This window comes from Pantherophis guttatus, chromosome 1 (assembly GCF_059756535.1).
Source record: "Pantherophis guttatus breed Tessera chromosome 1, ASM5975653v1, whole genome shotgun sequence".
NCBI lineage: Eukaryota > Metazoa > Chordata > Lepidosauria > Squamata > Colubridae > Pantherophis > Pantherophis guttatus.
Window position 1 is genome coordinate 155,791,509 of NC_142063.1, and position 25,928 is coordinate 155,817,436.

The 25,928-nt window shown below is 42.7% G+C and overlaps 1 protein-coding gene and 2 long non-coding RNA genes across 9 annotated transcripts in view; 1 reads left to right on the plus strand and 2 right to left on the minus strand.

The window, feature by feature from the left end:
* Nucleotides 1-24,597, plus strand: part of HOXD3 (homeobox D3) — a 55,697-nt gene extending 31,100 nt beyond the window's left edge. For 4 of the 7 annotated variants that reach the window (XM_034427984.3, XM_034427991.3, XM_034427998.3 and 1 more), the window contains 3 exons: nt 11,071-11,154; nt 18,339-18,961; nt 21,791-24,597. In XM_034427984.3, coding sequence (XP_034283875.1) covers nt 18,418-18,961; nt 21,791-22,545 — 1,299 coding nt within the window. In that variant the 5' untranslated portion in view covers nt 11,071-11,154; nt 18,339-18,417 and the 3' untranslated portion in view covers nt 22,546-24,597. The other 3 variants (XM_034428029.3, XM_034428020.3, XM_034428016.2) reach the window with 3 other exon arrangements.
* On the minus strand, nt 7,154-9,860 carry LOC148116600 (uncharacterized). The gene is made up of 2 exons (XR_015731164.1): nt 9,721-9,860; nt 7,154-9,407 (listed from the first exon to the last, which is right to left on the minus strand). It is a non-coding gene; the product is annotated as an uncharacterized LOC148116600 (long non-coding RNA).
* On the minus strand, nt 15,351-18,344 carry LOC117671889 (uncharacterized). Its single transcript, XR_004593041.3, has 2 exons — nt 17,426-18,344; nt 15,351-15,654 (listed from the first exon to the last, which is right to left on the minus strand). It is a non-coding gene; the product is annotated as an uncharacterized LOC117671889 (long non-coding RNA).
* Nucleotides 24,598-25,928: the final 1,331 nt, after the last annotated feature.

Genomic DNA, 25,928 nt, shown 5'->3' on the forward strand with positions numbered 1-25,928 from the left:
TAAAAAAAAAGACAAGATGGTGTCCTCAGTACAAAATGTTTCGAGGAACAAGCAGAAAAAGAGTGAGTGGGATTGTTACTTAAGAATCCCGTCTCTCTCTGATTTTAGGAGGTCATATTCCCCAGATAATATGTAAAGGTCTCCATCTTTAAGCACTCTCCCTTACAGGGTTTGGTTTCAGTCTGCAGAATTCCAAGTTCTTCTGCATGGAATGTTTCAATTCTATCCATAGTTACTTAAAAATAAGTCTGATTCCAGGACCAGCTGCTTCTAAGTAAACATACTTGGGATTATAGCTGAATTTGTGGCTGCAGTCCTCTTCCTGCTTGCCTGGGAATAAATTCTACTGAACCTAAAGCCACTTCCTTCTGAGTAAACGTGGATCACGTTGTAAATCACTCTGTTCAGTGGAGCGAAGTCGCCAGCAGATATGGCCAGTATCAAGAGTTCCTTATGTCAGGAGGAAAAAAAAAGAGAAGGTACTTTGAAATATTCCTTGGTTTAGTTGAAATTACTCATTTAGCCAAAGTTATTTCCACTGTACAACTGGGAAGTTTTCAGAGTGCTGTAAAATACTCTGCAATGTTATTTACTTTCACTAGTATTATTTACTTTTAGATTTTTTTTCCAGTGACCTTTTAATGGCATTTTGTGTATGTCTACTTGTCCTAAACCCTGATCCTGAAACTGTTATTTCACAGGCTCCTCTTAATCCAATGGGTTTTCCTTTCCAGAGAAAGTTGTGATTTGATCCCAACTCCTTTTAGAAGTGTTTAGAACATCTGCATTAGAATCTGAGGGAAGTTTCATATACAGTTTATATTATGGCTTCCATCTGCTGGTGCAAGTCTGTGTCTGCATGTGCGCATATCAACCCATGTTAAAACAACAACATTGAATTCGGGAAATGACTATTTGAATCAAGGCTAGAGGGATGAAGAGTAGGATGCTACGAATCATAACCTTTCCCCCCCCCCCTTTCTAAAGGATGTTAGATCCTTTGGCTGGGATAATAGTATCAATGAAGTAAACCACTGCAGTAAATTTTAAAATTATTAATATTGCAGCTGGAGGCTGAAGGTGAACATTAGCCTATTCATTTCCCAATATATTCTAACTTCTGTATTGTCCAACCCAGCACCACACAATCAATCAGTTCTCAGGGTTGAGGTTAAAAGTCGACTTGCTGTACCTAGTCAAGTCTCATGTCAGACCCTCTTCCGTTTCTTCAGGGCAAAATCAGGCTAGAAAAAATAGTGGTGGCTTCATTTCAATAAATAATTTCAATTCCAAATCACTCTTCTTCCCCCCCCCCCAACCCTCCAAATTTACCCTCTAGAGTTTTGCAGAGGGTATGCATGTTCCTAAATTTTTATTCAAGAAAAGGCAAAATTTTGAATGAAATTTATTTCTGGATCAAAAACATGCCAAGGTCAGAAATCTTTTATCTGCACATTTGGGCTATTTAAATCTCGAACTCTGTTGAGGGGGAAAAAAAAGAATAGAATTTAAAGTTGAGTGAAATTGCTCCTCCCTTGCTGCTTTATTTTTTTATTTTCCACTTTTTTTTTATACCTTCACCTTTCTAAGCAAGGTTACCTTGGACAAGAATCCACATTCCTGTAGAAGGAGTTCAAATCCAATTGCCATGGGCCGAAATGAAGTGTTTGTATCCTTTGACTAGAATTGTCCACTCAGGCTATAATGGAGACCATTCTTGCTTGTTTGTGACCTAAGGCTGTGTTGAGGCCATAGTAAGACACTATGAACCCCAGAATGGCCAATGGCCTTTTGTACTCAGGCCTTTTTTTTTTTTTTTGCAAGGGCCCCCAACCTAAGGCTTCAGGCCTATATCGCTTTCTAAATTTAGACGCAGCCCATAGAGTCTCTGCTAAATTTCTCCCCAGTTGTAATTGTTAATGAGACCCAAAGGGAAACTTAGTATATGCATGGGAAGTAATCATGGGAAGTAAATGTATTTAATGTAATGTTAATGACACTTCAATTGCATTTGGGTTTCTGTCCTGGCTCCTTCCACTTTTGGCAATGCGGGTCTGGAGCAGCCCCTTACCCGCAAGCAGTTGAGGCCAGACTGCTGCTACTGCTTTCCTTCCTGCAAAGGGAGGGAGGGAGGGAAGGAAGGAAGGAAGGAAGGAAGGAAGGAAGGAAGGAAGGAAGGAAGGAAGGGAAGGAAGGAAAGGACGGAAGGAAGGAAAGGAAAAGAAAGGAAAAAAGGAAGAAGGAAAGGAAGGAAGGAAGGAAAGGAAGGAAGGAAGGAAGGTCAACGGGAAAACCGAGCGCTGGCCTGCTTGGCTTTCTTCAGCTGTTTGAAATCGCCCTCATATCTGCCCTTTGGACATGTGGCTGATGGGCCTTTCAACCAACCCATCTGGAGGGCGCCGGGGGGAGAGGGAGGAGGGAAGGGGAGAAGACAGAAGGGCAAGCCAGACCTTCCGTGGCCAACGCCAGGAACCGGGTGACCGAGGTAGTAAATACGGGCTGAAAAAGTTCCTGGAGCAGTTTCTCTCGGAGAGCTCCTCCTCCCTTCCGCCATAAAACACCCCTGACAGTCCGTAGTCAAACATTTCTCTTTCCACGAGGTCGATGGCGCTACAGTATTTATATCGGAGATATTTTGATTCCACCAGCCAAGCCCGCCCTCGCCCGCCTCGCACATGTTGGCTTATCTTCTCCCGAAGAGTGCCAAGGCTGGAGGCCAAACCCCAAAGATCCAGCCAGTGGGGGGTGGGGATCGTGGTCTGACCTCCCTATTATTCGGGAGTGGGTGAGGGCGCAGTCTCGGGGCTGAGGTGGGGGGGTGGAAAGGCCTCCCTGCCCTCAACAACCATCACCATCCAGGAGACGTTTTATCCAAAGGGGTTTTCTCCTTTCTCGCTTTCGGCTGCCGCGCCTCTCCCGTTGCCCTGAGCATCTTTCCAAAAGGCGGAGGTGCTCGAAGGCAGCGCCGAGAACAAGGGTCTCTCCACCCGCACAATAAATGGGACGCCTGGCGCTGCTCGCCACGGCTATGTTCTCCATGCCTTCTTCCTGATGTGTGTGTGTGTGTGTGTGTGTTAACGCGCGCGTGTGTGTAATGAAGGGGGGAGGGTTGGCGGGGGAGGAGGAGGAGGAGGAGAGGGTTAAATATAACGATGTAGACCCAAATCATCTTGCTCTGGAAGAGTCGCGGCAGACAGCCTCTCGAAGTGCGAAGGAAGATGATAAGAATAGATTTTTCTCCAAGTCCTGACCACGTGATGGGCGAAATAATTAATTCAGCGCGTCCCTTAAGAAACGCGGAGCCGTCATTAATCTGCCAAGCAAAGGACTCTATCAGACTTGAAAACTGAAGAGATCCCAAGAATATAATATACAAAGGGGCGCGGGCTCTTTCTATGCACACCTAGGCTCTTTGGCTAAAGCCGAAGGGGGGAAAACAAAACAACACAAAACTAAATATATATACATTTGCCACTAATAAAAGAAAGAAAGAAAGCGGAGCTTGGTATGTACACATTTTCTTTCTTTTCTTTTATATTTCGAAATCCTTAATGAACTTAGCTGTCAAATGCTTGACAAATAGGGGCCCTTCTTTTTCCTGATTTGTAACCCTGCCCTAGTCCAACGCCGTTCTCGGCGGCCGTGCGTGTGAGTGAGTGAGTGAGTGCGTGTTGGGGGGCGAGACGCCCCAATGTGTTGACTCTTGATGATGGGAGATTAAGAAACGGAGCCTTCTGAGGACCGCGGTGGGGGAGAGAGGGAGAGAGGAAAGGGACGGCTTTTGACCAAAGGCTGCCGAGGGGAGAAATAGGGGTAAAGAAATACTGCTCGTTTCTCTCTTACGGGGGGTGGGGGGTGGAGAACAATATTAGCTGTCAGGGCATCTGCTACCCATTCTGAAACGGTGAGAAAGGGCCTGAACTTCTTTTCAAGCAAAGGTCGTAAATTTTGCTTTGCGTCATAATAGAAGGCTATAAAATCGAGCCGAAATTTTACCCAAGGCAGACTTTAACTAAGAGATAATGAATTCTTAAAGGTACTTCGGCACCGCCACCTCGCGAGGCTGCCGGCGTGGGCTCCATCAGTCCACAGAAGCCCGGGTGGGTTTGGGATACTTCGTTTTAAGGGCTTCTGTGCTGGGAGGGTGGCGAACCCGGAAGGATCTCGAGGAGCCAGCTGAAAAAAAGGGGAATGTTCCCACTGGAGAGAGGCCAGCATTTGAGTCCTTTTGTGAAAGATACTCTAGTGTAAACAAGCAAGCAAATGAACAAACACGTGGTTTTGTATTGAAACAACTTTTTTTTAAAAAAAAAATGGGACTGTTAAAAGGTTTGAGTAATATAGCTATAAATTTGTGTGTGTGGAGGGGGAGGCTATAACTATATATCTATCTATAACTAAAGAGGCTCCCACATTGATTGTGATAGGTGTATGGAACAAAGCGATGAAATTTCTGCCTGTTTGGAGGTATCTTTTTTGTAAACAGCATAGTCTTTATTAAGGCTCCCTTTGAAACCTTTCTCTTGTCTTCTCTTCAGATTGTTGCCTTTTTTTTATGACTTCCGTTGTGTGTCAGGACATAGACGGAGTTTCCTGTGTTATGAATTATACATTCAAACAATAACACATTAATTCAATTATTCAGATATGACAAATGATTTTGCTTTGGGTTAGTGACTAAGAAACATATTTGCTCTTTCACAATCCGAATGCACAACACATGCAGGTTGCATATTCTCTCCGTTGGTCCCAGTGAGAACCCAAAAATTACACGAGAAGGAGGGAGGGAGGGAGGGAGAGAGAGGTAGAATGAGAGAAAGAGAGAAAGAGAGAGAGAGAGAGAGAGGGAGAGAGAGGGAGAAGAAAGGAACTCCGAACCTAAACAGAGAAGGCCCTTTAATGATAACGCTGATTCCTGCATATCGCCCAGAATATTTTATCAGTTTGACAATTGCCGTGTTTGTTGTTATAAATCATCGTAAGTAATTCCTGGAAGGATGCTCGTGTTTGTGTGTGTGTGTGTGTGTCTGCGCGCATACGATGGAGGGGTGGGGTGAAAGACAGAAGGAGAGACAGAGACAGAGAAGGCCCTGCAAGGATTGTAAATCTTTCCATTTTATTGCTCTATGAACAGATGCTTAGAAGGAAAAAAGCCTTAGATCCTTTTCTCCAGCCACATCTTGGCCAACTGGATTCCCCACACTCGACCAGTTTCACACTTAGCTTGTAGGGTCCGCAGGTTTTCTTTCGTTTGCTCCTCGTTTGTTTGCTTGAAACACAATTTCTAGGGGGCCTACATGTGCGATTTCTTTTATTACTACTTCCCTCCCCTCCCGCAATTATCTTTGCAAGTTGGTTTTTTTATTATTATTATTTCTTCTTTTATCTTTTTCCCCCTTTGATTGGTGATGGGTGTTTCAGGTTCTGTTCTACTTAATGGGGAAAATGCGAGAAGAAAATGCCTCACTCCCCTCTTCCGCAAGTGTTAAATTTTAGAGGAGTCCTTCCATTTCCGATACTGGAAGGTTCTTTGGCAGGTTAATAGATTATAAAGGGGATGCCCAGGCTCAGAGCTTTCCAGTCTGGTTCCTGTGCTTAGCTCCCTATTAAGATCATTGGGATAAAATTCTGTTAAGCCACTTTCAGGGAAGTAAGCTTCACATCAAAAGGGGTGACTCTCCTGCCTGGATATATGCCTAAAGCCACTTTCCAAGAGCTACTACACTTTGACTGGATTGTGCTCCTGGAGGTGATCAATTCTTGAATAAAAGTTTCCTCTGGACCTTGATGTCTGGACTCCAGTCTTATTCTTAGTCGTTCAGCCCTTAGAAAGCAGAATAATGTAGATAACTGAAATGAAATATATATGCATAAATTTCTGTCCAATTGTCAGATTTTGAATGGTAAAGAAATCTTAGCCTATCCTGGATTAGACTGGACACTTCCATAACTTCAAAGTTAAACTTTAGAGTCGTGAGAGACATAAGAGGTGCGTTCCTTTCACTGGGACGAATAGTAGATGTTGGTAATATCCTTTGTAGGAACAACAACAAAAACTATTGTTTTGTCTAAACCGGCTTTGTGTATAGGCAAATCATCAAGCTTTGCCAGACAGGGACAGGAAGGAAGGAAGGAAGGAAGGAAGGAAGGAAGGAAGGAAGGAAGGAAGGAAGGAAGGAAGGAAGGAGATAGATACATAGTGAAAGCGCCAACACTGTAGTTTTTTATCTCAGTGCTGACTAGCCAAACCCAACTTTCTCTATATTTGTCTCTGAGTCTCACTCCACCCTGGCATGCAAACAGTCGGATGATTCCATTCTGCCGGACTGAGGCAGACTTGCAACCATATAGCAGATTGAACAGAGAATGGCTAGGAATCCAGTGTTGCCAAGCCAGGCTTCTTGGATCACCACCCAATGCAAAAATCTCCCTTCCACCCCGAAGCTTTGAGACAGAAGTTAAATCGAGCCAAGAGGGAGAAGCCCCTCTTGTACCATTTATATGAGCCCCCACCCCCTGCCTTTCTGCTCACAGATGATGGCGGTGGTAGTGGTGGTGGTGGTGGTGATGATGATTAGGAAGATGATTAGTCCTATGTAGGTACTTTAACTAGGTTAACCTTGGTAGCTTAATTTATCCTGAAAAGACTACAAAGTCTGCCCACCCTTGCATCACTTAGCCGGAGAAAGACTTGACTAAGAAGGATCGCACCACCCAGATGTTATCAGGATTTACAAAGAAGCCTTGAAGTCCATGCTGCGATGCCCCTTGGCACTGGATAGTTAAAGGACACCACCGTGGAAGTGCCAGATTTTCTGAAGAGACCTTTTCTCTGTCGGAAGGTCTGGGGGAGCCTTTGACCCAGTGGGCTCAACCCGTCTGTATGGCACAGACCCCCATCTGAAGGATCTCGGGGCTGGATCACTGAGGACAAGCCGGGTGGAAGTTTCAGCCTTAATCAACACCATCTCCACTCTCAGGATCACGTGAACAAATATGCTCTTATTTTAAGGCAGCGCCTCTATTTTTTATTATACAAGGCTTCCTCCACTGATTGAATATATATTGAATATAGGTATATATATTCATTCATATTCATATAATAAGCCTCGTCGCTTATTATTTACAAACAAAAGAAAACGTTAAACCGGCATGGTTTTTAAATTTATTTTGTAGGCTTGTTCCTGAATGATTTTTTAAAAAAAGTATATAATTGCTATTATGAAAGCCAGCAAAACCAGGGTCCACTCGCTCTCTTTTATTGGAGCTCCAACAGTGGTTTTTATTCTACCGGGAATACTGGTCTATGGAAATGCCTGGGCAAATCCGCAAGATCAGGTTTAGGAGCGTATTGTCTCCAGAACAAAGGAGGAAGGATATATTCTCAAAACGGCCAACCTCCAGATTTTGACCTAGAAGGACAGCATTAGGATAAGCAAGGTTCCAGGTAAGCAATTGCATGAGTTTTCATGAGCATTCATTCGTTCTGCAAAGAACTGCAGAATGTACCAATGTCTGGCGTCTGTCGGGGCACCTCATTTAAGCTGGGACTGGAGCCTTTGTTGGAAACTCAACGCTTTTCTAAATGGCCATTTTCCTCCAAAATAACGTGGGGGTTGGGTAATTTTTTTCGGGGGAGGGGGTGCACCAGGATTTCTCTTAAGCGAAAAAGGGAAGAGGGAAAAAAGACAGACATCTCTTCGCTTCGGATAGTGGGCTTCACAGGATCCCAAGTTATATTGGAAAACCCTGGGTGAAAATGATGCCACTGCCTGTGGCACTGTGGACTGACTCTTTCTAAAAAGCAGGGACTTCCCATTATTATTCTTTGCCTTTTTGGTTTATTCTGCTATGTTTCTTTCATTTTCTCTCCCCCTCCCCGCCCCAAATAAACCACACGCTGATAAAGCAGGTTGTCATTATTCCACCCTAATTTTTACGGAGGGGTAGATACTAGCGGTTGAAAAGTTCATGAATCTTCGTGTCTTTGAGCGTTTCAACAGAGGAGTCACAATCTAGGAAGGTGAGAGGTACCTGCTCCCATCGATTCTAATGAGCTAGGCAGCCTCCTCTTTTACATGTCTACTCGCGGGCAAGTCCCGCTGATCTCAATGGGACTCGCTAACAAGGTTTCCTTAGGATGACAAACAGGGATCCGTCCTCCTTTTCTGCTGGAATATGGTTAATAATTAAATCATTCGCCAAAAAAATGTACATAAAATGTTAGCCGTTTTCGCTTCTACTCCCTGATCAAATATTTTTACAGTAAAGGACATTAAAGCTTGCCAGATTGAAAGACCTTTTCTTGGACTGAATATAGAAGGTTACAAAAGAACTGACATCTTCTGTCCCTTATAGGGACGCTGCTGAAGCCAGACTGGATTTTCTTTGGAACTGGTCTTAAAGTTATGGCTAAGTCACAAGAAGTTTTGGTCCTAGACATATTTACCCGGAGGTCAAGCCCGACTAAATTCAATAGGGAAGAAAATAACTTTTTTTTTTTTTTTGGGAGGAATCTAAAGTTTGCCCGGACTTCAAGATACTGATAACCAGCTCTCCTTCGTTTTCTATACATTAGCAATTCTATACAATTCTATACATTAATGATTAGCGAGATCATTAACAGTGCTGCCAGGCAATAGAAAAGCGTTTTAAAAAATGGTGGGTTTGGGTTCCTGTTTCGGACCGGTCTGGTTCAGAAAATCCAGAAGCCTCGAATCTCTCCCCCCCCCCCGCGCCGCCCTCTTCCTTTTCCGTTAGCTCTCAGGCCTGCAAGCCGCGGGCCTGACAAGTTAGTCATCTGAATCCAATTAAGGCAAGCAAGGCATTTCATTTTGTTACGTGACAGGGAACCCTCTGGCAAGGAACTTCACCTAAAATTTCAATCATCTATTTCCTTGCTTCCTTCCTTCCTTCCCCTTCCTTCCTTCCTCCCTTCCTTCCCTTCTTCCTTCCCCTTCCTTCCTTCCTCCCTTCCTTCCCTTCCTTCCCTTCCTTCGTTCCTTCCTTCCTTCCTTCCTTCCTTCCTTCCTTCCTCCCTCCCTCCCTCCCTCCCTCCCTCCCTCCCTCCCTTCCTTCCTTCCTTCCTTCCTTCCTTCCTTCCTTCCTGTGGGCCTGCAACCACATCCGAGGCCGGCCCTGCTGCGATCTCAGCGCAGATCCTGAACTGGGGAAGAGCACAGGTTGAGGGCTTCCGATAGGGATGCGCGGCAGCAGGAGGAGGTGCAGGAGGAATGAATGCAGGATTGGAGGACCGAGGACAGCCGGACGGAGCTTCCTTTCCTGTTCCAAGACGGGTCGCTCCCCAGCCAGCTCGGAAACGGCCGGAGTAAAAAGGCTGCACATGACTCCGCTTCTTTCTCACTATCTGGGAAAAGCCACATTTCCCTGCCGGGTCGCGTTTGCTTCTGCAGAAGGATTCAGAAGTCGATAATTAATTAGGCACAAAATGAAAACCTACCACGTTAATCAACCGCGAGCTTTGGCAAATAATGACCCTTCCGCCAGACGCTTCTATAGGGTGCCCTCCCTTTACCGCCGCCACTTGTTTTTCTCTCCCCCCCCGCCCCAAATTAAGCCTTACTCTGCCACTATACGCAACATCTATTCCTAATGAATTCCGGGGTTTTGGGTGGGGGTGGGGAATAAAGGAGAAAAATAAATAAAAGCCCTTAAATTGACGTCCTCCCCACCCCCACGTGAATATATGCTGTAAAATACCGACTGGGCCAGGTCAGGCCAGGCCTTGAAGGACCTGGGGTCCAGGTTGCAGCATCGGGGGGCGGCCAGTCAGCTCCGCTTTCCCGAAATCCCATAAATTGAAAGTGGCTGGAGAGCAAGAAAGAAGGCGGCTGCCTCACAGCTGGCTTTGGCTCAGGCTAAGAGAAGAAGTTGGGAGCTGGCTTCGAGGCCGGTCTTGGAGGGGGTTCCGAAGCTGGGTTCTTCACTGAGCGGTGAGTTATTGCTATCCCAGCCAAAGGTCATTTCAAAGGCTTAGGCTGGTGAGACGGTCTCTTTCTAATGACTGAGGCTTCATTGTGGGGGAGCCCCCCCTCCCGCCCCGCAGTAGTTCTATTAATGTCCTCCAAGTTGGGGGAGCAGAGTTAGGGGTACAGGCGGCTATAGGCACAGCGTGGGAATGATTTTAGGTGCGCGGGGTGTGTGTGTGTTTAAAATTGATATTGTCTTCGATTAAAACAAAGCAAATGCCTGCCTAAGCTCTGCCTGTGAAATCCGTACAGGGGTGCGCTAAAAGACTGAATGGGGAGTCAGTCTGATGGCTGGACTTTTCGAAGGGGGGGGGCAATAAACTCTAGCCAGCCTTGAGACACTTAACATGGAAGCCACTGAATTAAGTGTGTGGGTGTTGCAACGGATTAGGTCTTTTGGGTGCAATAGTGTGCATTGAATCTCCTTTCTCTTTAAAACGCCAGAAACATGGGCCTATGGCGAGGCACAAGGTTGTGTACAATCAACCCCCCTCCCTTCTTTCTCGGTGCAAAAAAAGTTACTACTCAACCCGAGTAGTCTAACTTTAGAGTAGTCTAAAAGAAATACTAATTTCTTTAAACACTCCTACACAAAGACAAACAAAAGCAAGAAAGGCTCTTCCTCATTGCAAATGTTCAGTTTAAAAATGTTATGCCTCTGTATGTGTATGTTTGTGTGTGTGTGTGAGAGAGAGAGAGAGGGAGGGAAATTAAAACCACAATTGATATCCTAGCATGCTTTTGCAATTACTTATGTCCTTAAATGGTTATATATTAGGAGAGGATGTTCCTTCATGTATACCGGATACAATACAATTATTCGAGTGTTTGGACAATAAAAGTTCGCAAATATTAATTGCCTTTAAAACTAACCGAATTCAGATATATACTCCTGATAGAGAGTAAATCAAAAGAGGCTGCTATTCCAGGCCTGTGAATCTAAGAATAAGATCCATTGTATTAGAGCTCTGTGAGAGAAATAGCTCTGCCTCACGGATACATTATTTATGAAGTCAGTGGTTCAGAACTGCGGGGGGGGGGAGATAAAAATGCATCCACTGAATGTGCCCCTTTGTTCCAGGTGCATCTCATTGTTTTATCCGAGGGAACCACAAGAGCGGCCCCACAGCTTTGCAGATAAAATTCAAGAAAAAACGTGAAAGGGGTGAGTTTGTCTGCAAATTTTTTTTAAAAAACAAAAACAAAAAACCTCCAATGGTTCTGTGCACATTGCCTCTCTCCTCCACGTGGGTTATTACCGATAAATGTTGTTTCCAATGGAAGAGGTCGGAAAAGAAAAAAAAAACGATCAAAAAAGGAAAAAAATCTCTCTCTCTCTCTCTCTCTGTCTCTCTCCCCGTGGCTCCCTCAGGAGCTTTAATACACATAATGTAATGTAAAGTACCTGACTATTCATAAAAAGGTTGATATACAACTGTCTTAAAAATGCACTTGGAGCGCAGAGATAAAAGGTTATTACTACCATAAACGTTATCCTCCGCCCTCAGTAACATTTATATCCATCCCAGGCTTTAGTAGATCATTATTTATTCTTTTTTTTTTAAGGAATGGGAAAAGTCTTTAATGGGCCCATATCACAGTGATCCTTGTGGAGCCCACAAAATGTACTTTCTTCCTCCATTCTAAACCTTCATCCTGATGGTACCGGACGCTTAAAAGAATTGGGTCGACTCGGTGCTAGTCCAGCTATTTCCAGCCCTGTCTCCCCGTTTGAGGGGGTGGGGGGAACTGGAGACAAAACTCCCTAGGTCCGATACCAGACCAAGGGAGCTTACCAATGCTGAATTCGGATCAGATCTGGAATGGTCCTAGCAGCCTGACTGCGTTGCAAACGGCGAGTTAGCGGTAAGAGGCGAAGAGGGCCGGGACAGAAAAGGCGAAGCAGATTTTTGGATGGCTAACAGGGCTTCTCCAACCGCAGAGCATTAGGAAACCCCAGTGAAACGGGGTATCGGGCCGTCACGGTCCATTTTCATCCATCACCCCGTTCCTCGCCCGGAAGAAATGTGGTTTTATTTTATTTTTTCTTCCCGGCTCCTCGGGCCTGTCTTCCATCGAAGACCTGGAAAGTCATCTCTGGCTCGGGGGGAAAAAAAGGCCATTTTTCGAGCTAAAATACGCGGCGGGGCTCCCTGTGGGCGAAAAAATCTCTTCACCTCCGAAGCAAGGGTACGGCCAAAAAAAAAAAAAGAAGAAGAAGACCGGCGCGGCGGCCTTTTATATACAGATTCTCCGCCTCGCAGGCACTTTTGGCGGCGTCGGGCAGCGTCGAGAGGGAGGGGGGGAAGCTTTCTTTCTATGGTCGGCCTTTCCCCCCCCCTCCTACGCAGCTGTTGTGGCTGCTTCTCCTGCTTCTCCTTTCTCCGCTTTCCATTTCTTACTGAAGCGTTTACTGCCCAGCGCCAACAGTCATAAATTTTGCTACACGCCGCCGTGACAGGTGCATTGATATGCGCTGCGAGAACTCGGCTGCTTAATAACCACTCCTCCGGCCTCTCTTAGTGCCTTTTATTTATTCGGTATCATATTAGATATTGATCCCCAGCAGAATTAAGTGTAGTGGGACGCATTGGTCGAGAACCTTGTTGGTAGGAATATGTTGGCTAGGCACCGGATCGAAAGCAGTTTGTGAGCGCCGGGAAGTTATCAAGAGCCCGGGATAGCTCGGGGTTCCCCCGTGGCACCTAAGACCTTTGGGGTCCGCCGAGGAGGAGGAGGAGGAGGAGGAGATGCTGTGCTTTTTTTAGTGCCCCCTTTGGTTTCTAGGGTGAGATGGAGAAGGGTGAGGAGATGAAGGGATTGCCTAAGGGCGCTGCGGTTCAGACAAGGTTAACCTCTGGAGAGGCATGGCCACGAAGCAGGGTCCTGGATAGAGAAGGACTTCTCCACAGCCTCCCACCGTGAAAAGCTGTATCTTCAAATTTTCCCGTTGCCTTCAAAAAAATTAAATTAAAAAGGTGCTTTCAACTTAGGGCAAGCCATGTAAAGCCAAATCGTGTGAGGAAGAAGAAGAAGGGAAAGAAAAGAAAGGAAGGAGGGGTGTAAAGGGGAGGTCTGTATGTGTGCGTTCACAACTCTGAGTGTGTGCCTGTGTGAGATCTAAAAGATGAGCCCCCAAACAGTAGAGCATTGTCCATGTGATTTATGGCCCTCTGCCTCCTTTTTAGGTTCAAGCAGAGTTCACAAGCAGTTGGTATGTAGAGAAAGAAAAAGAAAGAAAGAAAGAAAGAAAGAAAGAAAGAAAGAAGAAAGAAAGAAAGTTAGTTCTCACTTTGCTGTAATATTCTCTCTGAAGATCTTGTGTGTTGTTTGAGAAAACCTGGTTTTAGTGAATGAACCAGGAGGCACCAAGTCATGTGTTGATTCAGAATAAACAAAAAACCCCTATGAACTAGTGAGGTTGTAATAGGCTAAGAGGTGGACTTTATGATTATGAATGATTATTTGTGAATAAATGCAGCCTTGAAGGCTAATAATACACACACCAATGGAAGGAAATCCTGGACATCCTCTAGGTAAATTTTTATTTTATTTCAATTTGCTTTTTAACTTGGGCCCCACTTTATATATTTTTTCCTCTTTCTTTTTTTTCTCTAGATTCTTGGGAATGTGCATCTATAAATAAGTATATCTTCCAATAAAGATAAAACATGTCATAAAATGAACGCTACTTCATCATCTGTCATGCCACTGTAGGTCGCCAAAAGTTTTTTTTTGTTTTGTTTTAAATTATAAATAACATTCTGGAAGCTTATTTTTCATTTACTTAGTGCATTTATGTCTCACTTTTCCTCTCAAAATTCTGACAGTATTTTAGCTATTTAAGAGTGTATGCATGTCTATATTTTCAGTGTTATGAAGTAAGCATTAACAATACAATACTTAACTATTTTCTCTCTATAGCTTATTTACATTTATTTTAAATAATTTTTACAATTAAAATACATTAAAGAAACTTGTGAAACCTATCATAATTTAAGTAATGTTCCTGGCCTCTGTATAAAAGATACTGTGATTATTTGCCAGGCAGCTAAAATGTCTTGTATTACAAAGATGGGAAAATATAGCAAATTTAAAATATTTTAATTATAAATATTTTGTATTATGACAATTACAGCCATGATGTCCCAAAGTGATACCTGAACAGTGTCTTGTAATGTGAAATAAAAGATATCAGTATATTTACCAGGAACTAGTACAGAAATGCAAAAGTTTCAGAAGAATTAATAACTCCTTTTTTGTGTGGTCTCTATGTACCACATTTGTAAACCAATTTAAATGCCTGGAGTCTGTGATTTTAACTTTGTTATCTGAAAATAAAAATGTAAATGATCACAAAAAAGCTAATCATCCTTCCTGCTTCAATTTGAACAGCAACAATTCTTGAGTTTATTTGGGGACCCAAAAGTTCAGTGATTTTGAATGGTGAAAGTGAAAACAATGGAAAATGCATTGTGGTTCAATGGCGTATGTGTTCAGCACTTAATGAGCTTATGTGGAAACTATATTAGGGACATTTCTGGAGAAACAGAACTTTATAGCAGTTGGAATGGGAAACCTTATAGTTATGATCCCTGTGGTGCAACCTTCCCTACACTTTAGCCATGGATTTATTCCACTGAGCCCAGTAGGCCTTCTGAATAAACAAGGCATAACATTGAACTGCTTGATGCTTAGTTATAAGTACTGTTAAATTGGAAACAATGTCTAGTTTCTAAAGTATTTACTTGTTTTTCTAGATTGTTGATGCTACTTCTCTTATGAAATAGGATACTTAGCAAATGTATTTGAGAAGATTCAGACTTAAACACTTTGTTTAAAACTAAAGTCATGGGTTTGACTTCTTTGTAAATGCATTATGCATTTGATACCAAGCATCAATTAACATGCATTTACTTATTTATTAATATACTTAGCCTGCTTTCTAATTTTCTCCAAAGACATCTATTAGATAACTTTTGTTCAGATAGACTTGTGGTCCCAGGGTCATCCAGTGGATGAACAGAAATGAAAAGTCTGGCCTTGCCAAGCTAAATCCATAATTTCCCCCCATCCTCCCCTTGATATTTCAAGTCATTGGCCCATATAGAGCTAATGAGATATGGAGACACCCCTAAACACCGAGAAAGGAAATCCTAATATTTCTCCCAAGCATTGAAGGCCATGTTTAATCTCAGGAGGGAGCAAAGAAATAACAATGCACAGACCATTATGAATATTTTGGAAAAAAACCCTCTCTTTTGTATATGAGCAATTCTTTTTTTCTGAAACAGAAATGGGATTTTCTGCATGGCAATAAACCTACAGAAGAGCTTCTCAATGAAAAGCGGACTCTGAAAATAATCTCCTATAGTTTATGTAGCTTTTAGGTCAAACTACCCCACTACAAACATCTGCTGAAATATGTCTGAAACAGAAAAGAAGATAGCTGACGTTGGTTTTTTCTTCTTCTTTAGCTTGCAAATGAAAGTTACTGAATGCCCTCAGTTACACTTTAACTTCTTAGAACTCTTCCCAGGAAAAACAAAACAAAACGCTAAGAGTCAGGATTTACAATACAGATCGACTTTTCTCCGGTTTTTCAGGTTCCAGTTCTGGTTCAATCCATCATGTCACCCTTGGCTATTAATGCACGCATGCGCAACTTGAGGGGGAAAAACAAAACAAGATAAGGGGGTGAAAGAGAAAATGCAACAACAACAAAAATGTTGGTTAATATTTATACCGAAATAGAATAGCAGTCAAACACTCAGGATACAAATATACTTGTGTACAACAAGGTAGAGAAGACTTTATATTTCTTAAAAAGAATTAAAATAATCCACACAGAAGCAATAAGACTGCATTGTGAAACTGTAGGATGAAATACAAAGTTTAAATCAACATTTCCTTTTAAATAGCAGATTGTTATTTAACAAGGCAGACTAAATGGCAACAACTCTCCATTCTTTGCTAAAAGTCTATCACCTTTTAAAGTAAGCAATTAAGTGCAATTTATAATAGGCAGTGATTGTCTTTCAGGGAGCGTGGTGATAGTGTCTCTTGGACTTCCCCAGGAGATTGATTTGTATAAACTATCATCATTTTTGAGGACCAAAAGTGATATTAATCACTATATTTGAAGCAACTTCTTTCCCTCTGTTATTGCCCTTATTTTCATCTTTGTTATTTCAGACTGATAAGATACGATGCCATCTGGGTGGTGGGGGTAAAAAAAAAAAGCTTTAATGTACTGTATTAAAATAGACTGTATTAAATATTATGATTAAATGCTGGCTGCCTGCTTAAGGTAGTGGCCACAAACTTCATCCTAGATTTACATTTTATTGATAAGAATTATATCAAAATTACCTCTCCCCTATTGCCCAATGTGACCAATCCTGAGGCTCACTCTGATACTAAGATAACTTGTCTGGCCCCTCTTTGACAATAAATAATGCCAATATCAAATCTCCAAAAAGATGTTCTCCAAATATATACCTTTCCAGGAAAGCAGTGAGGAACATTTCAGTTTAGGTTAGCTTTGCAAGACTGGCATTCTCCTAGCCTGTAAGATTGTAATTCTTGTTTTATCCTACCAAATAGGGTGGGCATGTTAGGTATTCTAGATTAAGACCTCTGGAAAGTATCAGTTTAGGCAAAAGAAGGTATCACTCAAACATGGAAACATTAGTGCCTTTTTGCTTGCATGAGGCTGATTAAGTTTAAATTTCTATTTTCCTGGATTTTGTAGAGGCACACTTCTATGTGAATGGGAATGCAAGATATAAGACCCTGACTGAATCAGGACTACTCTCTGCATATCCTGATTCTCAGTATTCCTATTGGAAGAAAAAGCAATTGATTTCAATGGCATTTGTGGCATGTAACTTTGTTTAGGATGTAGATGAAATCTATGAATAGCTGACTGCCAGATATCTGCTTAGATGGAAGGGGAAAAAAGGAGAAAGAAAGTTGGCAAGTGAGGCCAATGATGAAATGTGTGAAATGCTTGGATGGCTGCCTATGTGTGTATTCAAGGGTGAACGTGCAGGTAAGAGCACAGCAGCAGAAACTACCCATAAATGACAAGGACTTCCTTGCTGTGGAGGGGCAGATAAGTCAAATGTTAGACTAGACTATTGAAGGTCTGTGGTGATTAAGGAACAAGTGAACAAATGGGATTCTACTGTTTGAACCCATGCTTGTCATTGACAGGTTGTGCTAAAAGCATTGGGCAGTGTCAGCCTTGCCAGGTAAACCAGACAGGAAATATCAGAAATAACATAGCCTTTATTGTAAGGCTTAATTAACAGAATCTTGAAATTCTGAAATTATTTATCTCCTGACATCTCCTTTACAGCCTGAAAAGCTAGGGAGGGTCACTTCAGAGCTTTTTGCTCTGCTTTGTAGCTGTGGGCTATGCCATTTCTTACCTGGCTATTCCCATGGCAGTATCTCTTCATCCATCTCTCAAAGTCTTCCTCACATACAAGTGGGTAGGGTGCATCACGAAACCTAGTGTAGGAACTGCTCGAATAGCCAACAAGTCATTCTTTAGACCAGTCCTTCTCAAATTGGTGCCCTGGAGATAAATTGTACTGCAGCTTCCAGAATCGTCAGCTAATATAGCCTCTGCAATGGGGCTTGTAGTTCTCTCTGTACTGTGATGAGGTACAATATTTGTAGACAAACAGGTGTTCTTGGCTGTACAGACCTGGGTTAAAAAGACCTCAAGATAGCTTTCTTTTGGAATTAGGTGTCTGGTCCATAGACAGTTGTGCCATTTGTGGAACCTTGGGAACTATTCCAATGGCTAAAATGCAACTGGAACAACAGGAATCGTATTTATCTCACACTTTAATGTATGAGAATGAGGATAACATTTCCAGACGATAACCTCCTCCTCCTCTTCTCCTTTGCTTGACTTTTAAAACCATGGCAAATGTGCTTCAGTACAACTATATGCATAGTTTTGCATTTATTTATTTATTTATTTATTTATTTATTTGTCATGTTTATGTAGTGTATATTAGAAGTTCCCTTTGAAAGCTGTATGCAACGAAATTTCATTTTAATGTATGCCGACTAGTGGACATTCAAAGTGACAATAAAGTTATTCTAAGTCTTCAGTGACGGGTTGTGTCAACATTACTTGGTGGCCTGTCACTGGGTGTCTGGATTAAGGTAACCGAGGTGGGGTGGGAGAGTGACGGAGTCCTGTGGTGCATAACTCGAAAACTGAGCCGCACCGTGTCTGAGGAAAACAGGGGACACGGCCCAGTCACGCCTTCAGACACGTGCGCTCTCCCGCCTCAAATGGCTTCTCGTCTCCTCTCTGTCCTCCAGGTGTTCCTCGGGCAGCGACTGGCCGGAGCCCAAGACGTGAGAAAGCAAAGGCCAAGCGACGGGAGGGCCGTGACGGTCAATGTTGTTTGAGCAGGCGCCCGAGGCCTTGGCGACCGCAGAGCCCAAGATGCAGAAAACCGCCTACTACGACAACTCCACGCTCTTCGGGGCCTACGGCGGCAGCGGCGGCTACGGCAAAGCGGACGCCTACGGCTACACCACAGGCCCGCCTCAGCCCTACGCCCAGCCCGCTCTGGAGACTGACTATCCCGGGTCGGCTTGCTCCCTCCAAAGCGCCGCCCCTATCCGAGGAGCGCCCCCTGCCCACAAGAGCTCGGAGCTCGGCGGAAGCTGCATGCGGCCCGGCGGGGGGAGTCAGGCGGTCCCTCAGCCGCCGCCGGGCCTGGGCGACCAGCAGCCGCCTCAGCAACAACCGCCGCCGCCCCCTACGCTGCCCTCCCCCTCCCCGCCTAACAACGCCGCCCACGCGGGGTCTGCCAAGAAGGGCAAAAGCGGGCCTAATTCTTCCAACGGCTCCCCGGCCACGATTAGTAAGCAGATCTTCCCCTGGATGAAAGAATCGCGGCAGAACTCCAAGCAGAAAAACAATTGCCCGCCCGCAGGTATCCAGCTCGCTTACCTGGGTACCTATGAGGGCGGGGTTCTTCTTCAGCTGGCTCCCTCTGAGAGGATGATGTGGCATGGAAGTCATTGAAACATGAGAGGCCCTGCTAGGGCAGACCCAAAGCCCATCCAACATTTCCCCCCCCCACCCCTTGCTACTAAACTGATACCCAGGGAATGCCCTCAGTAGTCGGCCTGCTTCTAGCAATCTGCCTCTGAAACCATTCTGAGACACCATTTTGTGGTGGCCCCTGACAGCCCCTTTGTTCCATCCGAGAGGAAGAATGCCATAAAAGCAAATAAACAACTGCATAACTGTAATTAATTCTTTTATTGCCCTTTTTAGAGCCCTTTGTTGAGCTATCAGGCAAGGCCACTTATTTATTTATTTATTTATTTATTGGATTTGTATGCCGCCCTTCTCCCAAAGGACTCAGGGCGGTTCACAACAATAAGAAACAGAAAATACAAAAGTTAAAGGACAAAACAGAATATCCAATAAATAAGGTTAAATGTGGGAATACAAATTCAAATTTAAGATTTAAGGATTTAAAAAGCTACAAAACCAATTTAGAGTCAACCCAGGCCCTCCCGTTGGAAGAGCCAGGTCTTCATGTAACAGCCAGGTGAAGACACCATTTCTCCTTCCACACTTGGGGCCTTTTGGTGGGACTGATTGGGCACAATAGGAATTGTAATCTTACACATTTTAAGATCGCTAGTTTGGGGGGAAAGCAGCCTTTAATTGATATGTAGGCAAGATTCAAGATTCTGCTCCCTCCCCTCCATTTGGTGAAAAGACTTGTGGTGTCACACCCCAGTTTTTGAAACTTAGCTGTCTGTCCTAGGCAGGCAGCTGGGTGGAGATGTCTTGTAGACATAAGTACAGCTTGTAACATCAACCCATCCTTGTATGAAATGTATTCCTCTTCTAGACTTGATAATGCAGGATTCCTCATAAGAAGTTCCCTACTGAAAACAAACTTTATAAATTATATTAAAATCAATGCCACTTTTCATGTAAGAACATGTACCTGAAAATGTCCTATATCAACCTATGGGATTTAGTTCTTACTTGGCTGAATTTGTAAATTGAACAGAAAAGAAATGAGATATTTGAGGAGCTCACTCTCTGTGTTACAGTATTTCAAAGTTGAGTAACTCAATATATTTTTCAAAGTAGGTTGCCGATGTTCTTTATTTTTAAAATACATCTTTTCTTTTTCAAAGAGCCTTTATGTTAACACGTCATGGCTCTGAATTAAATATTAACCATGCTGCTTAACTTTTTTTAAAAAATAACAAGCTGTACAGCCAGGGCTAGCTAATAAGTCCTTGCTTGAAGCCAAGGACCAAATTATACTTTCCCCAGCTCTGTCCAAGTCATGGTATGTTCTGCTCAAAATTAGGCAACTAATTATGGCATAGGAAAAAGAAATCCCTCAAGTTCTTCTCCACACCACCTCATTACAAAATATATAAAAAAACCACTGCCCTTTGTGATATGCATAGATCTGAAGCCTGGGACAGTTGTGTTGGTCAGCCTAATAGCTGTCTCTAGGAGACCATCCCTCTCAATTTCTTTTGCTCTTTTATAGAGAATCTAAAAAATCATTTGAGATGCCTAAATGCTAGTAATTCCAAAATGGATGATGAAACCAGAGATGAGACTGTCTCCAACTGGGCGTGGCCTCCTCCTCTAAAGCCACCCTGCTGACATAATTTTCTAATCCAGCAGGAGGAGGTGCTGGGACTTTACTTGATGGCCCCCACATTCCTCCCCTTTTCAAAATTGTCTGATGTGCAGAGAGAGGGAGGAGCAGTGCAGACCCAGATCCTGATAGTTGACTCTTTCTGATTTTGCTGCTCAGTTGGGTGAGGGAGAGGCGGGGACTTTTCCCATGGGGATCTCCAGCTCAGCAGCCTTCCCAATAGTTAGAGCACTATCTCAGAGATAATCAGCTCACTTGGGGCTCTCACTGCTGCATTGTCTTCAGAGTTTGGAGCCTGGGTCCTGTCCTGTTTGGATCCCTTCGATAGACCTTCCTGAGTTTTGTCAGGGGATCAATTGATTTCTCCAATTAAATTAGATGATTTACAGCTCTCTTGCCAGAAACTGGAACTTTTCTATCCCTTTGAGGCTCCTCCCGCCCCCCCCGCGCCCCCCCCCCAAGCATCCAGCTTCAATCACTGGCTGTCCAAATAGGTATAGAGATGAACCTAGTTTCTTGTTATCCACTTTGTGGAATGGGTGGATGAGATGAGGTGGAGGGCTAAGAATTTCAATGGTACGGCTGGTGAGAAGAAAAACGCCAAAATGATCTAAGGCTTTGTTGGAAGCATCCCTTGGCGTGCATTTTGCTTTCCCTGATTATGAGGCAGGGGCCTTCACATATTGATTGTAATTGTGCAAAGCGCTGAGACCTGGGCTCTTTTGAATTTACTGTGAAAGCCAGCTTCAAACGGAAGGGAGGGGAGGAGGGCAGGAATTAAGGGAAGGGAATACAGCTGAAACTGCAGTGGCGGTGGCGCTGTTGATGCCCTGCATTGATCATCTACCCCAGAGACTGCTCTGAAAATTACTGAATAGTGTCCGTTCAGAGTGCAATGTGAATGGCTGGACCCAAATTGAGCATTCAGAGTTGTTCAGGCATATTTTTCACATTGGCATTCAGTCCACTCCAGCTTCGGAATACCAAAAGGTCTTCAGCTTTCCATTCTACAACAACCTCTGCCCACATCTGCCAGGGCACTCTGCATGGTGGATATCACCCAGTGGGGTAACTCAAGCAGCCCATTGACCTATCTCTTTTCTTTCTCTTTGACAGGAGAGAACTGTGAAGACAAGAGCCCGCCTGGCCCAGCTTCCAAGAGAGTCCGCACAGCCTATACCAGTGCTCAGCTGGTGGAGCTGGAGAAAGAATTCCACTTCAACCGCTATCTCTGTCGTCCGCGCCGTGTGGAGATGGCAAACCTTCTCAACCTGACTGAGCGTCAGATCAAGATCTGGTTTCAGAACCGTAGGATGAAATACAAAAAGGACCAGAAAGCCAAAGGGATTATGCACTCCCCGGTCGGCCAGTCTCCAGACCGAAGTCCACCCCTAAGCGGTCCGAGTCACGTTGGCTATACCAGCCAGTTGCCCAGTGTTGGGACCCTGAGCTATGACACTGCCCCATCACCAACCTCCTTTGCCAAGTCGCAGCAAAATCTGTATGGCCTGGCTGCCTACACAGCTCCTCTCAGCAGCTGTTTGCCCCAGCAGAAAAGATACCCTGGAGCTGAGTATGACCACCACACCATGCAAAGCAATGGGGGTGGTTTTGCCAACCCTAGTTTGCAGGGTAGCCCTGTCTACGTTGGAGGAAACTTCGTGGATTCCATGCCAGCCTCCGGCCCGATGTTCAACATCAGCCATCTCTCTCACCCTTCCTCTGCTAGTGTGGACTACAGCTGTGCTGCTCAGATCCCCGGCAACCATCATCATGGACCTTGTGACCCCCACCCCACCTACACAGATCTCACTTCTCATCACACATCTCAGGGAAGGATTCAGGAAGCCCCCAAACTAACACATCTGTAGTAAAATGGAACATATGGAGAGAAAGAGAGGGAGAAAGGGGGGAAGAGAAAAGAAAGAAAGAAAAAGAAAGAAAAAAGGAATGAAAGAAAGAAAGAAAAAGATCCTCATGTTTCAATTACCTCACTTTTTCCTGATAATTATTTTTCAGAATCCTGAGTGTTAGTGGATTGTGTGTATGCGTGTGTGTCCAGTAACAGCTAAATTATCTTGTTTATTTCATTGACAACTCCTGAACTCTATGGTTTTGTTTTCTTTTCTTTTTGAATTAAAAGAAGTTTTAAAGCATGACAGTGCAATATCCTTTAAAAATAATTCCCATAAGGGAATATTAATTGGTAAAGATGTACTGAAAAGTAAGTTGTAGAAATTTGTTAGTATTAGCAAAACATGAGTACTGATGAGTTAAAGACAGTTGGGACCAAAATGAGGACCTTATTCCAGAGATGTTAATTTATGGGATCCTTCAGCAATGTGGACAATTGCTTTGGACTGAAATAAGATGTATTTATTATTTTAATAACTTTTTAAAAAATACTCATTATTTAATCTTGGCCTTCAGTGTATTTATGTGGATATTTGTAGAATTTCTTCATTCCCTTCTCCCTAATTTTGAAAGTTTAATTCAGGTCTTTGATAACTATACATTTTCACCTATTTAGTATATTTGATCTGAAATAGAAAGAGTAGTTTTGAACAGTTGTAACAGTGGCTGGTGTTTGTAGTTTATGTAAGGATTAAGCAAATTGTAAGTCAAGTCATAGATTAATACAAAATTGAAGCATTATCACAAACAGCCGTTACATTTTAAAACATATAAATATACAACATATTAATTTATTCCATGATTTTTTGGTATCCTTTTACTTTTAAAATGTTTAAAAATATTTAGGGTGGGAGTGCATCTTATTTAAAACTATTCTCTCCTCTGGCAATTGGGTTTTGGCCATCTTTGACATCCATAAACCATCCAAGAAACTATTGTTATAATGCAGTTCCATACTTGTTTTCTCAGAGGTAAGCTCCATTGAGTATAATGGAATTACTTCAGCTATGAGTGTCTCAAATGAGATCTTTACTATCTATTACAGAGACCATTTTGTCGTGTTGTTTTAACGTAAAATAGCCAAAACCTTCAGATAGATTAGAAACAATATGCTATTGATGTCATTTAGTATTTCCACAGTAATTCAAACTAAGAACTATCCCTTTCAGTTGTTATTATTATTGTTATATTATTTATATGCTATTTATGCTAATCATAGATCAATTTTGTACACCTTATCAGAAACCAGAACTTACTTTTGCTGATTAAGGAGGAAAAGGAGAAGACAAATTTTGAATGAAATATTGACAATCAAGTATCTACAAGGAAAGACTGTAGTAGGGTGTAGGGAAATCTGAATGGCTTTTGAGATAGGAAATTACTAGATCTATCAATATTTAATATAGTTGTTTGTAGCAGGCATTGATGCAATCCTCATGTAAACAAATGTTTCTGCCTGAAGCCTAATATGGACAAGGAACACAAACATCCTTCCTGGGCTCCCACTTTCTTTATTTATGTGTTGTATTTAATCTATCCCTGGATTTATTATAAAGTGTTCCTCAGCATAAAAGTGACACTAGGTAGATGTTAGAAGCTACAGCTGTCCATTCATTCAGAAAGAAGCATTTCTTACTGTCTTCCAGATGGCTCAGTTAGGATGCAGATCTTTGGAAATGCCTTGGACAGGGGCAGAGGGAAACCTCCCATTTCGGCTTGACTAATAGTGCCATTCCATTTCTGTGCATCCTGATGGCAGCTCCTGCAGTTCTTTTTGTTGGAAGAGGATTTTCACTCTTACATTTGTGTCTGACTGAACAATGATGGTGACAGTATATTTAAAAATCATGTTATTGCCCCTCATTCCTTTTGCTGTTTTTTTTAAATATACCATGTTAACAATGAAGATGGAATATGTACCCTTTTGTTAAATCTCACTTTTATCCAAGTGTTGTAAATCTGTAAACAAGACAGAATAAACAGCTTCGAATGAAGAAATATTTTAACCACTTCTGGATCTAAAGTTGCTTTCTATGACATTTTGCTTTTTCTAAAATGCACACAGAGCTATTATAAAACCATAATATGCACAATCAGTAAGCTCTGATTTGAGCAAGTACACAATCCCTAGAAAGTCTTCCAGGAAATTCCTGGATATCAACATTGATAAATAAATAATACGTCTAATTTATTTTGTGTTCCTCATAGGACATATTTTATTTTCAACGCCTATAAATCAAAACTAGGCATATGGAATGTAACTTGATAGGCCTTTCTAGGATGTCCTGATATGATCCACAGCTTCATGTTTTATGGACTTAACTTCAAATCGCATCTGAACTGTTTTGTGTTATTTTTCTTCCCTAAAGTCACATGAAGTGAAAGCAAGTTATGAACCTTCTGGGAATGGGAGAGAGAAACAGAACTACTAATACACACAGATAAACACAACTAGTCTTGGTATAGAGATAACTTTATTTTCAAACTTTTCATTGGGAAATCTTGCAAATCAAGCCTGGCATTTTGGTAATTAAACTGTGATCAAGATCATTGCACAAAGATTTTTATTTCTTTTGATTGAAGTCAAGTCGTGCCTGAAAGACCACGTTTAGAATTGTGTTGGGTGATGTAAGTTGAGATGGGAAAATCATAAACCAATTGGAAATGAATCTTGCCTTGCCTCTATTTTCTATGGGTGTTTTTTTTTGTCTGACTGCAGTGGGCCAAGAACACCACTATTCAGGGGTTAAAACAAATTACTTGGCAAAAAGCCTCTCCTATTTCATTAGCATTTACTTCCATATAAACAGGTGTGGGATTTGTGTCCAAGAAGGAAGAGAGATGGAATGCCATTTTTTGCAATGGCAAAATTCTATTTATTTTATTCAATTTCTATACCTGTGCATAGCAATCCAATTGATTCTTGCTCCTGAGTGTAATATTGTGTGATAATAAAATATAATTTCTGGCTCAAAGTTTCTCCTGCTATTTAGATTTTAGTAATGTAGAAACGAGCCATTTCCACATGTAAAATATGCTCTGCCCTGAACTATTGTGTTATCTGAAAGAACTACAGCATACTGGAATAGGGTCTACTCTTAAGATCTCAGCCTTTATGAAAAAAACAGCGTTTTTTTCCAAGGAACTTCCAGGCTCTGTGGTTTCTAAGGAGAATAGGGAAGGACAGAGGAGGACATTTCCATTTAACTTTACAAAATCAAAGCAAAGCTGAAAATGCATTTCTTGAAGATGTGCCTCTTTTTAATTATTTGAAGCTTAAGGACCAACCTTGGGGCCAGGTGTCTTTATTTAGCTATCTCAGGTCCTAAACCTGCACCAA